Source organism: Alligator mississippiensis, chromosome 16, assembly GCF_030867095.1.
Source record: "Alligator mississippiensis isolate rAllMis1 chromosome 16, rAllMis1, whole genome shotgun sequence".
NCBI lineage: Eukaryota > Metazoa > Chordata > Crocodylia > Alligatoridae > Alligator > Alligator mississippiensis.
In genome coordinates this window covers 10,741,256-10,756,161 of record NC_081839.1, presented here as the reverse complement: position 1 = coordinate 10,756,161, position 14,906 = coordinate 10,741,256, and the positions used below count along the sequence as shown (strand labels likewise).

At 48.1% G+C, this 14,906-nt stretch overlaps 1 protein-coding gene across 1 annotated transcript in view; it reads left to right on the top strand.

Moving 5' to 3' along the window:
* FBN3 (fibrillin 3) overlaps positions 1-14,906 on the top strand; it is a 260,268-nt gene that overhangs the window by 164,187 nt on the left and 81,175 nt on the right. The window contains exons 10-13 of the mRNA XM_014599850.3: positions 5,927-6,079; positions 6,946-7,143; positions 9,107-9,250; positions 10,949-11,068. Coding sequence (XP_014455336.1) covers positions 5,927-6,079; positions 6,946-7,143; positions 9,107-9,250; positions 10,949-11,068 — 615 coding nt within the window. The remainder of the gene's footprint in view (positions 1-5,926; positions 6,080-6,945; positions 7,144-9,106; positions 9,251-10,948; positions 11,069-14,906) is intronic.

Sequence of the window (14,906 nt, the reverse complement as noted above, 5' to 3'; positions counted from 1 at the left end):
TGGTAGGTGTACCACAAGTTAACCTTGCACCTTCTCCGAGTGCCACTCTGATCCTCTTTCCCTGCCCTATCTGCAACAATGTACTCACTGGCTGGTCTAATTCTCTGCTTTCTGCTTCATTCCCCTGTGCTCTCTACCCAAATTGCTGTTTTACTTTCTGCTCCCTGTCCTATCTGCTGTTGTGCTGCCTGTCCCCTCCCTGATCTGGTGTATGCCATGCACAGGCTGCCCATGCCACTTTTGGCATCAGTGCCACAGGTTGGCCACCCCTTGCTTAGGGCCACCATTGCTCATCCTCATCAGTGGCAAAGATAGAAATCGTGCAACCACAATGCATTCTGAAGGGAATGACATATACATGGAGCCTGCACATATGCGGTAGGAGCAGCAGAGAAAGGGCCAAACTGAGATGTCAGATATGTCTGAATGGAGACTGAGGGAATGAGAGATGGAGTGGTTTATGTGAACTTCAGAGTTAAAGCCTTGTAGAGCCCATGTCAGGTGATGCAGCAGCTGTGAGAGCACTTCTCAGACATTATGCTGACAACTCCTATCAATAAGAAAGCAGTCCCAGGCTATGGCATGACTATGGGGAAGGTCGTACAAAAATAGTAGCTGCCACTACCAATGCTCCTTTGGCTGCTGTGTCACCACCAGCAGCCCAGCTGTGGCCATTGCCTCATGTACGGGAGCTGCCCAGGGTACAGAACTGCCAGGGATTTCCTAAGGGATGCTCCTGGCACAGCATTGAGCAAGCCCTATTGGGCATCTTGAAACTACTGTGATGTAGTAATTGAGCCAGGAGCACTGAGGCACTTTGTTATGGGCATGGGGTTGGAGACAAAAAGTCCAAATGAAGCAGGAAACATCTTTGGGGCATTTAACACCTAACCTGAACTTAGAAAATGTAGACAGGTCCTAAAACAAAACTTAAATCTGTGGAATTTCAGCAGAGGCCAGAACCTACAATAGTCTAACCCTGTGAGACTCTAGGAGCGTGTCTACACAAGATGCTAACTGCTCAGTAGCCTAATACTGTGCAGTAGTGTGTCACAGCACAAACAGTGCTAATACTCTCCTGTGCAGTATTATTATGCTACTGTACAGTAGTGTCACTAAAAAGATGCACGCTAGTGGTACTGAGCAGTAATGCCAGTTACTGCAAATTGATTTACTACTTGATTATACAAATACTAAACTTAATGAGCAGTAACTACAGCGCATTAATGAATGTATAGACATGCCTTAGAAGTCTTAGCTGTCAGCAAAACCAGAGGGCTCCAAAATGAGGATGATGAAGAATGAGAGTTCCCAATAATGATTAGCGGCTGGCTATACTAGATAGTTCAGAGACACAAACAGAGGTGGGGGCAGAGACAGTGGGGGCAGTGCCAGATTTAGGCACAAGCAAAGTAAGCTTGAGCTTAGGGCCTCATGTTATGAGGAGCCTCTAAACCAACCCATGGGCTGCGAAGGGTTGACTGCCAGACCAGAAGTGACCACGGACTGGCAAACCACTGTCCCACAGAGCCGGGCAGAGAGGCCATGACTCCTCCCGCAGGGCCCGCAGCTGCAGTTAAGGTTTGGGCCCAACCCCCACCTGGGGCATGGAAGCATCTTTACTTGTGTTAGGAGGTCAAGCTCTCATAAAAAAAAAATAAAAAAATTAGCAGGTGCACAGTACCCCTGAGCCACAGCCATTATGGTTTTTAGTGTTTGCAGACATTAAAAAAAGAAAAAAGAAAAAAACCCCACTCTTTACCAAAAGAAGCAGCACCTTACTTCAACCTAGCTCTGCAGCGTCTACATAGATCAAGCGCTTCAACGGGGCTTTTTAGTGCTTTTAGCTAAATCTGATTCAATCAGCTTATTAGATAAAAGGACATACACACAGCTCAGTGCAGGAATGCTAAAGTAAAGCGCTGTTTTGGGTGAGGGGGTGAGGTTATGTCTGCAAGCTCCCACCAGCAAAAACAAAAGTTGGGGCCTATGTGTGCAGACACTGGGGGAGGCAGGGGGGACAAGTGGTGGGAGCAGGGGGCAGTGCTCAAGCTGCTTACCCTCCCTGCTGCTTGCCCCTACCGCTTCCCTCCCTGCAACTGCTTTCTCCATTGTAGCAGTTGTGGGATGATGAGTGTAAGATGACCCTCTGATAATTTGATTCTATGTATGAAAAATTATAACAAATGTATACATTTTCCATGTATATAATCTAATTATGGGGCAGGTGGGGATGGTCATCTTAAATTCAAAGTCAGCTTGGATTCAGGTAAATATGGTATTTGGTCTTTGGAGTTGTGAATATGAAGGTGAGGGGTACCTTAAAATATACCTATGAACTCCGAATGGGAAGGTCAAGAAATATCAGATGAATCCTAGAAGTATGTCTGGAAAGAGAATAGGTCTATAGGGGAAGAATGGATGCACCTGCTTTGCTCACAATAAATTACAGCATGACAGTACCCTAAAACGGCTCTTTATCTTCCAAGTAGCTCAAATTGCTATGGGTAGACCTTACAATAGAGGAGTTGAACATCCACTACTCCCACTCCTGTGGGCTGTCAATGGATACTTATAGCACCTAAGGCCATGTCCCCAATGTGGGTTGCTGCGCGAGAAAAATCAGCACGAATTAGCTCCAGTGGCAGCAATCTGGGTGCGTGGAGCCTGACCAGCAGCCAGAGTGTGGGTCTGGCTGGCCAGGCTCCAGTTTCAGGTGGCACATGCTGCTCCCACATGTGCCACCCCACTTTTTTTCCATGCACTTTTTTTGATACCAGGATTTCTCAGTATCTAAATGTGGCTCCACACTGCAGAGAACCAAATCATGTGTATGGGGTGCATTTTGTGGCATCTCAAACCATACATGCACACTCATGTGGATGCGACCTTAGAGTCCAAGTAAGTACTTGAGGCTAGATTCACAATGGTGTTTAGGTACCTTTCTCCTATCTTGGGGTGCCTATAAATGAGCAAGGAGGCTGCTCCGATGCACTATAATTACAGCGCGTTGGAGCAGCCTTGATTAATTGAGTCTGCTGGAGCATGGTAATTACAGTGCTCCAGCAGCCTCCGGCATCTCGTGTATCAGTGTCCCTGCATTTAAAAGTGGTGGCAGGGGCACTGTATCTAATGCTCATTCAATGAGCTTTAGATAAATGCCCCCACTTCCATTTTTAAGCATGGGGATGCTGATACACAAGACACTCCAGGGGCTTTAATTAAGCAGCTCCCCACATGTATAAATGTACAGTGGTGCTTAATTTACTATTAAAATCAATGGTAAACTTGTCACCTACATAGGCATTTGGTACCAAAAGCTGTTTATAGATATTACATTTTTTCTGGGTTTAATCCAGACTGCAGCCATCACTTTATACACATGGATGTCTATAATCTGAATTAAAATTGAATTAACTAATCCTCATTGAATGAGGATTAAAATTAATGCAGATTAGGGCAGTCTGAATTAGGCAATTTTAACTGTATTAATTAATATGTATTTAAAGCATTGCTTTTACATAAAACAGTCCTTAGGAACTCAGATAAGCATTGCAAATATCAGTCCCCTCAAGGGAAACTCAGTTGGGTTTTAGCAACACAACAGAGGCTATCGGGCACAAAGCAGCATCTTTACAAAGTCAAATGTGCCAACAATACCTCACAATGACTAAGTATCAGTATCCTGATTAAGCCCCCAGCCTTGTTGAAGGGCAGGGGTTACTGGTCTGTGAAGAAGTGGGGAAACCCCCTTGATCATCTATTAACCCTTAATTTGAATTGCAATTTGATTTGAACTCTATGATGCAAATCAATTAACATGGTTTAAAAGGTGGTGAGCACATCTACAAATGGCCCAAGTAACTCTAGGTCTTCAAGACTAAGTTGGGATCCAGGTTCATACCTCTTAACTGTTTTGCCATTGAATGATCTAGTTGGGGCTGGTCCTGCTTTGAGCAGGGGGTTGGACTAGATAACATAAAAGAAGACACTGGAATATGTTGCTATTTTCAAGAGACCTATTCTGATCTAGTTGCAGGCTAGATGTAATATGGGCCTTATTCCAGCCTCCATAAGGGAAATGGGCCCCTGAAAAATGTTTTGTAGAGCAGCATTGGAGTTTGCTGCCAGGCAGAGAATTTACCCCATTTTTTTGCCCTCAGGCCATGGGTTTAGACCAAAAAAAGTGGCATGAAATTCATCCCCTTTCCCCTTCCCCACTTTCATCCCCTTCCCCCCTTCCCCCTTTCCCTACCTAACAGCAAAGACTTCCACTATCACTTTAGAGAACTACAATTCCTTGCCCACCTTGCCTGTCCCTGCACCCTGCAAGCTAGAAGGTACAAGGGGAGGAGTTGGGGGGAAGAGTGACAGCAGACTGCCCGATGTACTTTTTTTTTGGTGCTATTTCTCTGAACATGCCTCTCCCATTCCACATGTAGGGTGGCCATATGTCCGGTTTTATAGAGCACAGTCTGGTTTTCTGGTCCTCTGTCCTCTATTGATATGAAACCAGACACCTTTATGTCCTCTATTTTATGTCCTCGGGATGCATACAACGTTCATGGTGGTGGGGACAATTGCACTAAATGCAACTGTCCTCTATTCTTGAGGTACCTTGATGGCCACCCTATCCACATCATCTGTCCTTGTTGGAAAGGTTGATTGCAAGGAGGCTGAGTCAATGCTGTGGTGGCATCTCAGGGGAGGTTCCAGGTGATTGGAAAAGGGCAAACATAGTTCCCATATTTAGGAAATGGAAAAAGGAGGATCCAGGGAACTACAGACCAGTCAGCCTCACTCACCTCAGTCCCTGGAAAAATCATGGAGTAGATCCTCAAGGAATCCAATTCTAAGTACTTGGAGGAGAAAAAAAGTAATTAGACTCATTAATTAATCAGTAATTAGACAGGGGTCAGTCTTGGGGCTGGTTTTGTTCAATGTCTTCAACAGTGACCTGGAAGATGGCATAGAGGACACCCTTAGCAAGTTTCCACGTGACACCAAACTGGGGGGGGAGTAGTAGATATACTTGAGGGTAGGGCTAGGATTCAGAGTGACCTAGACAAATTGGAGGATTGGGCCCACAAGGAATCTCATGAGGTTCAACAAGGACAAATGCAAAGTCCTGCACTTAGGACAGAACAATCCCATGCACCGGTACAGGCTGGGGGCTGACTGGCTGGGTAGCAGCTCTGCAGAAAAGGACCTGGGGGTTACGGTGGAGAGTAAGCTGAATATGACCCAGCAGTGTGTCCTAGTTGCCAAGAAGGCTAACGGCACACTGGCCTGCATTGCTAAGTGTGTTGCCAGTAGGTCAAGGGAAGTGGTTATTCCCCTCTGTTCAGCCCTGGTGAGGCCACATCTGGAGTACTGTGTTCAGTTTTGGACCCCCCACTACAGAAAGGATGTGGACAAATTGGAGAGAGTCCAGCAGAGGGTAACAAAAATGGCAAGGGGTTGGGGGACATGACTTCTGAGGAAAGACTGAGGGAACTGAACTTATTTAGTCTAGAGAAGAGAAGACTCAGGGGGTATTTAACAGCAGCCTTCAACTACCTGAATGAGGGTTCAAAAGAGGATTGAGTTGGACCGTTCTTAGTGGTGACAGATGACAGAACAAGGAGCATTGGTCTCAAGTTGCAGCAAGAGAAATTGAGGTTAAGCATTAGGAAGAATTGTCTCACTAGGAGGGTAGTAAAACACTGGAACTGGTTACCCAGAGAGGTGGTGGAAGCTCCATCCTTGGGGGTTTTCAAGACCAGGCTTGACAAAGCTTTGGTTGGGATGATCTGGTTGGGGATGGTCCTGCTTTGAGATGACCTCCTGAGGTCCCTTCCAACCCTAATTTTCTATGATTCTATGATCTCCCCTTTTAGGCTCCACCTCCATGTATGTGGGGCTTCTCTCACTCTTATTGTTGCAGACCAGCGGATTGGCACATGTTTCTCAGCTCTGATCGGTGGACGCTGCGCTGGGGAGCTCCCGGGCCAATACACCAAGATGCAATGCTGCTGTGACTCTGGACGCTGCTGGGCAATTGGGCAGACTCCTGAAATGTGCCCAGTCAGGGGATCTGGTAAGGAAAACAGTAAATCCCCAGTATCCTGATGAGTCCAACCTGCTAGCGACTGGTGGTGAGCTGCTCTGGTGAGTGTCCTACACCAGAATACAGGACCTGTCAGAGAACTCACTGACACAGATGCACTGAAGATGGTTGCAGTGCAGGCATCCAGTGTCGGGGAATTCAGATTTAAGATCACCTGGCTCAGGACATCTCCTCTATGTAAAGGCATTTCAGAAGGATTCTTGCAGGGCAATAATCTCACTGCTTGCCTCAGCTTCAGCCTATCCCTTTCTGCTGTCAGACTTTTGGTGAATAAGTCAGAGAGTGACCTAATAACAACCTCAGGGTTTGGGAGTTGGGACCCTCGGGCTCTGAGTGCTCTTTCTGTCTCTGTCTCTGCCTTGCTGTGTGACTGCGCTCCCCCTTCCCAGGTCTCCCTTTACTTCTTTGCAATGCAGGGCAACAATCCATTGAAAATCTTGATTGAACAATCATATCTAGGTGGCCCTGCTACATCCTGGGCCCTGCTGCATGGAGGAGACTGGCCCCTTAGTTACTCCAGTGCAGGGTCTATTGGCCACATGGTTGCAAAGACCACATAAGACCAAAGGCTGCAGGGCTTCATTACTGACAAAAGGTAACTCATGCTTCCATCCTTCCTAACCCATCTTCCTGTCTCTAGACACACTCTCTGTCCCCAGGCAGAGAGTCCCTTTCTTCCTACTAGACTTCTCTGAGTACCTAGGTTTTGATGTCCTTGTGCCAGTTTGGCCGTCCCTGGCCTCTGCCTGTCGGCTATTCTGTTATACTCATTTGACATGAACAAGGAGCGTTGGACCAGGATGTTGGAAAGCACTAAGACAGCTGTTTCGTTTCAGATGAATACCGCAGACTCTGCATTGAAGGACTCCCAGTAGTGCCAGGGTTCCCTGGGAGCTTCCCAGGAATTCCTGGATTTGGGCCAAATGGTGTCGGGCCTGGAATCAGTGGACCTGGAGGCATTGGACCAAATGGGGCTAATGGACAAGGCGGGATCCCAGGCCTGCCTGGAATGGGCCCAGGAAGTTCAAGTATTGGTAAATTAAAATACCTTTCTTACAACTGCATTTCTTAGAACATCCAGTGTGTCTGCCTGCTTGTCTGAGCTGCATGCATATGAACAAGGTAACAGTGCTTTAACCCAGTCACTAGGTTTGTCTTGACATTTGTGGAGCAATGGGATGTGACACTAATGCTGTGCAGAATGCTAAGCCTAGCAAACAGATCAAAGGGTGTCTTCTGTCTGAGCCAGGGAGCTGAGGCGGCTCTCAGTGCCAAAGAGGCAGCCTGCCTTCCAATGGAGAATGTCTTTCTAATTACAGAATAGGAACAGAGTTCTCACAACCTTCTTCCCTCCCTTGCCTGTCTAGTGCAGAGGAATAAATGCCTAGAAACTTGGTTGCAAAACTGAGTGAAAGGGGAAAAAACCTGGAGATGAAATTCATTGTTGATAAGTGCAAAGTAGTGCACAATGCACACAGAGGAATAAATAGTTCAAAATAAGCCCAGGTGATGGACTCTGCATTAACTGTTGCTACAAAAGAAAGAGATCTAAAAATCAGTCTGTATCCCTATTGCCAAAAAAAATCAGCTTAGTGTCTAGCAGCAGTTGAAAGACATAAAACATTAGGAATTATAAAGAATAAAAAGTATCATTATGCTCTGAGATGAAGTATCCATAACACTGTCTTGAGCAAGATTGTCACAGGTACAACTCAGACGTGGTTGGCTTGAATTCAGAAGCTGAGAGAGTTATATCATAAGTCTAGAAGCCAAAGTTGAGTGTCACACCGAGTGCCAATCTGAGTCCAAGTGAGTCCAGGTCAGGAGCTGGGTAATCCAAAATATGAGATAGGGTAAGCAAGGTCTAAGGCTGGAGCAAGGCTGGAGGAATGGCAGGAAGGTCCAAGGCAGATTCAGAGTCAGGAGGCCCAAAACAGGAGCAGCAGTTCAGGGGTCAAGCAAGGAAGTCCACAGGGAAGGTACAAAGAATATTGTTGCAAAGACAAGGCCCTACAGGAAATGGGAGGTTTATAGCTCTCCTGTCAGGGGCTTGTGGCCTCCATTTGTCCTGTCAGGTCACCCAATCCCTTGTTAGGAATCTCATGGTCAGACTCAGAGTGAGCTGGAGCAGGTATGTGGCTAGTCTTTCTGCAGCCTGGTTCTCTGCCTGTGGGTGTCACAGATTGGGGTTTGAATTCCAGGGTCTCCGACAAAGATGGTATCTCAGCCGCTACCTTGCAGATCTGAGCTGCAGCAGCTCCTGCTCCTCCAGTGCCATTGCTTTGCCAGGGCTTTTCATTACTGGGCCAACATGTGCCAGAAAAATGAAATTTCCCTGGATGCTACAGTAGGCAAAAAAGGAGACCCAAGTTGTAGAGGGAGTTGTGCTGGAACCCAAGGATGGTTGTGGAAAGCACAGGCTTGCATAAACCACTAAAATGGGATTGGTAGCCTGCGACTGTCCTCTGATTGTTTTTTAACAAGTTCTTGCAAACAGGGAAATCCTGGATCTTGCCCCAGAGGCAGCTTTGTCTCTTTGACCCTTCAACAGGGTGAGTTCATTAGTCTGGAATGTCCTGGGGGAAATTGTTGCTTGTGTTCAAAGACCAAGGACTCTTTTCTGTATCAGTGAGAATACAAATCCTCCTCATTGCCTTGGCGAGGGAATGGGCTGAACACAGTATCACTGACTGCTGGGTCCCATGAGATGCATAAAACTGAAACTTATGGCATGACTCCAGGCAGGGAGAAGCAGAGAGATGACTTCTAGTGGCCTGTGAATTACAGAAAATGCTGGGAAGCCAAACCCATAGTGCCCAGCATGAGATATATGCTCTACATACATGTTTTCCACTTCTCTGGGCACCCTCTCTCAGACTGAAGAGATCCTGAAATGAAGGCCTGGGGATACAGAGGAGGAGTCATGGGCAAGGGCTACTATTTGAGAAGTTGCTGTTCACACTCCGAGACTGTCTCTATTACTCGTTTGTTTTTCAGGAACTGCCACCTTAAATCAGACCATTGACATCTGCAAGCATTTCACCAACCTGTGTCTGAATGGGCGCTGCATCCCCACCCCCTCCAGCTACCGATGCGAGTGCAACATGGGATACAAGCAGGACGTGCGTGGCGAGTGCATTGGTAAGGAACATTTCCTTGGCAGACAGCTGGCTAGGCCACAAAGCATGTTCCAGGCCCGCTCCAGAAGTCTGTCCCCGCTGGTATGTGGCTGTCTCTGGGGTGGTCAGTACTGTCCCCAGCCTGGGTTTCTTGCAGCAGTGCTGATGACTGCAGTGCTCTCCACAGTACCCGTGGGTGAAGGAGTGCAGTGACGCACTATTGTGCTTGCACAATGAGAGACAGCAACCTTACCCCCATCTGGCAGATACAATTTGATCATAGGCAAGCATGAAAATCAAGGTATTTGTTGTTGCCTGCAGCAGGGTTGCGGGGAAAAAGGTTTATTTGCCTCCAGATAAAGACTGCCCCCATGTCTCTGTGGCTGAGATGAATGGGCACGTGGGCCAGGTACTCTCCAAGCTGCTGTCCCCTCATCTCAGTCTTTGCCACCTCATCATGTAGCCAAGTCATCCCCATGCCTGGGATTCCCAGGGACTTATTGATCCTTGAGACCCACTGGATTCTGAGACCCTCAACTCAGGGCCTCTAGAGCAGTGCTTCTCAACCTTTATTTTACCAAGACCCATTTGTAAACATCAACGGCCAGGCCTGACCCGGTAAATAGTTTTAGAAAACAGCCCCCTGGCCCTGCCAGTGCCCCTCACTCCCAACACACATCCCCACCCCCCAGGCTTTCTCATGCCCCTCACTTCCAATATGCTGCCCCCCAGGCCCAAGCCCCCCAGTGTGTTGGGCAGGGGGATGTGTGCATCTGCCCCCAAAACTTTTGCACCCACAGCAGACACAGGGCTGCAGCCAGGCTGGACCGGCACAGGCAGGAGCAGGCAGAACTCGCCACGGGAGGGCAGGGTGGGGCGGCAAAACTCTTTGCTGCCACTGCCATCAGGACCTCCACGCCAGCCACACCGCCAGCAGCACAAGGAGTAACAAATGGTGGTAGGGGCCGCACTGCCCTCCCCTTGTCCCACCACCAGCCACTCATGTGCTGAGCCGCAGCTTTACCCTGCCGCCGTGGCTTGGCTGCCACCACTACTCCCCTCAGGGCGCAGCTCTACTCCAGGGTGGAGGTGGGCTGAGGGCTGTGTCGCCAGTGGGCTCCCGCCCCTCAACACCTCATCTACTCCCCCCACCCCATAGACTTACCTGTGGGGAGTTGCAAGATCTGCTCCTCATGCTGCCTGGCTGCCACATCCATGTGTGTACACACATATGCACATGGCATCCCCTGCCTGATCACCCTCCCACTCCCCCAGCCCCATGCAGCCCCTGGCAGGCTAGAACTCTGCCAGTCTGCACAGGGAAACCTGCAGTTTCCTATGTTTTTTCCTTTAAAGGATAATCCATTTTTAAAGTTTGTTGATCCATTTTTTTAAAGTTTTCTCATGACCTTTTTATATATTCCTGCGACCCACGGGTTGAGAAACGCTGCTCTAGAGAACCATGCTTGTAACTTACCACACCCCCCTTTCACACTGGCTTGGTAAGGTATGTGCTAATGCATGGCCTGATCCTAGAGGTGCTAAATATAGGAGCTGAGGGGCTGGTTCTTGACACCTTGCAGAATCATGCCCTTGCTGCTTAATCAACCTTTCCTGGTCTTTGGTTGGGTTTATCTGCAGGGTCCGTGATGAAGTGCTGCAGAGCAGGCCTAGACTCAATATATTGGTGACTTCTAGCTTTAGGCTTTTTTCCTTTCAGATGTGGATGAATGCTCCAGCAGCCCCTGTGTGCATGGAGACTGTGTAAATACACCTGGGTCCTACCACTGCAAGTGCCATGAGGGCTTCCAGAGCACCCCCACTAAGCAGGCCTGTATCGGTATGTCTGTGTCTGGATTTGCTCAAGAATATGTCAGATCAAAAGAAAATGAAGTGCCAAGAGGAGTTGAGGTATAACCGGTGAACAAGCCTCTGGAGCCAGAAAGTCTTCCACTGAGAGCTCCACGGCACTGTATCCTCCCTCCCCTCACTCCACGATCGAGTCTCCCACCCCCTTCGCATTGGGATTGAGTCCTGGGGGGTTGGCACCCCTCTCGCACAAGCTCCCACATGGAGATTGGGCCCTGGAGCCCGCGTTATCCTCACCTGACCTTGGGCCCTGGGATCACATGCTGCATCCTGTGCTCAGAGCCTGGGGTTCACCATAGGTCCAAAGATTTGGCAGCAAGGGAGCGGTGCCGCTGTTCCCTTGATACCAAATTTCCAGACCCCTGGGAAGCTAGCTGGGCCAGATGACATGGCACCACAGGCTGGATCTGGCCTGTGGTCAGAGCTTGAGCACCCCAACCTAGATCATATTTCCTTAGCTTAATTATGAAAATATCCTTTGAGACAATGTCAAACCCCTTCCTTTTATTAATTAGGCTGGTTACCCTGTAAGGAAGAAAATTAGATCTCTTTGTATGACACTGCTATTTATCACTTAATTTTTTTTTAGGTTTAATAATTTGTTCCAAAATTTTCCCAAGGATTAATTAGGTATATAATTCCCATTGCTATCTTTTATCTTAAACTGAGATCTCTGGGGGACAGGTGGTCTACTAACAGTTTTAGCCCAGGTCATGTCAGCTGCATTACCAATAACTTGGTCAGCCCAAAGGAGACAGCCCAAGGAAAGGTCCTGCTAAACCCCTCAGGGAAGCATTGGGCTTCATATGGAAGACTTAACTGCCTGTACACAAATGCCAGGAGCTTGGGCAACAAGCATGAGAACCTGGCCCTTCCCTTATGTGATAATGACTACAACCTTGTAGGAATTACGGAGACCTGGTGGGACTCCACCTATGATTGATTGGTGGCAGTAGAGGGTTACACTGTGTATAGGAGAGACCAAGTGGGGAAGAGGGGTGTGGGTGTTGCTTTCTGTGTCAAAGATCAGCTCACCTCTCTGCAGATTGAGTTTCCAAACCAGGAAGGGCGCCTTGAGACCCTCTGGGTCAAGATATGAGGAGAACATGGGGAGGGTGACTTACTCATAGGAGTCTACTATAGACCCAGCCACCAAGAGGAAGATCTAGATCAGAAATTCATTAGGGAACTGGTCGAAGTCGCATGCTCCAAATGCTTGATTGTCATGGGAGACTTCAACTTCCCAGGCATCTCTTGGGATGATCACATGGCCAAATCTGACAGGTCACATAGTTTTCTCACGTGCATCGATGACCTCTATCTAACCCAGGAGGTCTGTGGGCCGACTAGGGGAGAGGCATTGCTGGATCTGGTCCTGGCCAAAAGGGAGGACCTGGTGAGCGATCTGCAGATCAAGGGGAAGCTTGGTGACAGCAACCATGAGTTGGTTACCTTCTTAGTTCACCAAAGAGCAGGCAAACCCTTCAGTAAAACAGAAGTCCTTAACTTTGGGAAGGACGACTTCTGCAAAGTGAGAGAACTGGTCAGTCAGGCAATCAGAGGCCATACCACCCCCCCCACCCCCCCCCCCGCTCAAAAAGGGAGTTCATGAGGAATGGTCATCACTCAAAAACATAATCCTTGAAGCTTAGGGCAAAGCCATCCCTTCTCACAAGAAATACAGCCAACAAACAAGGGAGCCCCTATGGCTGAGTAAGGAACTGTTGGATCTCATTAAGCTCAAAAGAGTAGCCTACACCAGCTGGAAAACAGGAAGCATTACCAAAGAGGATTGCTGTGCATTCGCCTGCACCTGCAGAGAGTGGTCGAGAAAAGCCAAGGCACAAACCAAACTTAGGCTTACTACGGGGATCAAGGACAACAAAAAGTCCTTTTTTATATATGTGGGAAGTAGGAAAAAGAACAAGGACAGTATTGGGCCCCTGACAGATCCAGTGGGGCAACTGACATCAGATGACCAAGGAAGGGCCAATCTCCTAAATGACTTTTTCACATTGGTTTTTCATCCTCCCATGAGCATCATACTGCCAAGAATGGCACAAACCAACTTGGGAGTGGGTGACGGGCCAAAAATTGATGTTGATCAGGTGAGGGAACACTTAGAGAAAATTAGATATTCACAAGTCTGTGGGCCCAGATGAAATGCACCCAAGGGTCTTGAAAGAGGTGGCAAACATCATTGCATCCCCCTTGGCAGGGATATTTGAAAAATCATGATGCTCAGGCGAGGTCCCTGATGACTGGAAAAGAGCCAACGTGGTCCCTATCTGCAAGAAAGGGAGAAAGGATGAGCCAGAGAACTATAGACCAATCAGTCTGATGTCCAACCCTGGAAAAATTCTGGAGAAAATTGTCAAGCGATCCATTAATGCCAAACTAATGGAAGGCAAGCTTCTGAATGGCAGCCATTGTGGCTTTGTGTCTGGTAGGTCTTGCCTGACCAACCTCATCTCCTTCTGTGACCAGGTAACATTTGCCCTGGACAAGAGAGATGATGTGGACGTCATTTATCTGGACTTTAAGAAGGCCTTTGACCTAGTTCCTCATGATGTCCTCATGGTTAAGCTGGGGAACTGTGGCCTAGATCATCATATGGTCCGATGGCTAGGCAACTGGCTATGGGGTCGGACTCAAAGAGTACTAGATGAAGGGAGCAAATCAACATGGCGCACTGTTACCAGTGGAGTCCCACAGGGCTCGGTACTTGGGCCAGTACTCTAACATTTGCACCAACAATCTAGATTCGGGAGTCAGATGTGAACTGGCCAAGTTCACAGATGATACCAAATTACAGGGGAGGGCCATCACACCACAGAACAGGCTGGGGATAAAGGCCAACTTGGACACACTCTCAAGGTGGGCCAACCTAAACTGGATAGCCTTTAATACAGAGAAGTGCAAGGTGCTACACCTCAGTAGGAAGAACCCTCAGCATAGTTATAGGCTCAGCAGTGCTACACTCGCTAGCACCATGACCTACAGGGACTTGGGGGTCTTGATTGACCGTAAGATGAATATGAGCCACCAGTGTGATGTGGTGGTGGGCAAAGCTAACCAAACTCTGGCATGCATCTACTGATGCATCTCAAGCAAAACCAGGGAAGTCGTCCTCCCACTTTACTCGGCTCTGGTGAGACTGCAGCTGGAGTACTGCATCCAATATTGGGCCCCCCACTTTAGGAATGATGTAGAGAAGCTTGAGAGAGTCCAGAGGAGAGCCACTCATATGATCCAAGGCCTGGGGGGAAGGCCGTACAAGGAGAGGCTGAGGGACTTGGGACTCTTCAGTCGAAGAAGAGAAGGCTCAGTGAGGACTTGGTGGCAGCCTACAACTTCATAAGAGGGGTACATCAGGACCTGGGAGAACAGCTGTTCACCAGAGCTCCCTAAGGGATAACAAGGTCTAACGGCCATAAACTCCAGGAAGGCTGATTTAGACTGGATATTAAAAAAAAGTTCCTTGCAGTATGTGTGTCCAGGGTCTGGAACAACCTCCCCCCCCAGAGGTGGTGCAAGCACCTACTCTGGATTCCTTCAGAAAGCAGCTGGATTTATTTCTTGCTGGGGTCGTTTGATCCCAGCTGACTTTACACCTATGACGGGGGGGCTGGACCTGATGATCTTTTGAGGTCCCTTCCAGCCCCTAATGTCTATGAAATCTATGAAATCTTTTTTTAAAGGTAGGTACTATATTTGCCTTTTCAAGTCCTCTCGGATTCTTTTGTCAAGTTCCTTATGTACTCAAGGATGATTTTCATCAAGGTCTGTCAATCTGAATACATCTGTCT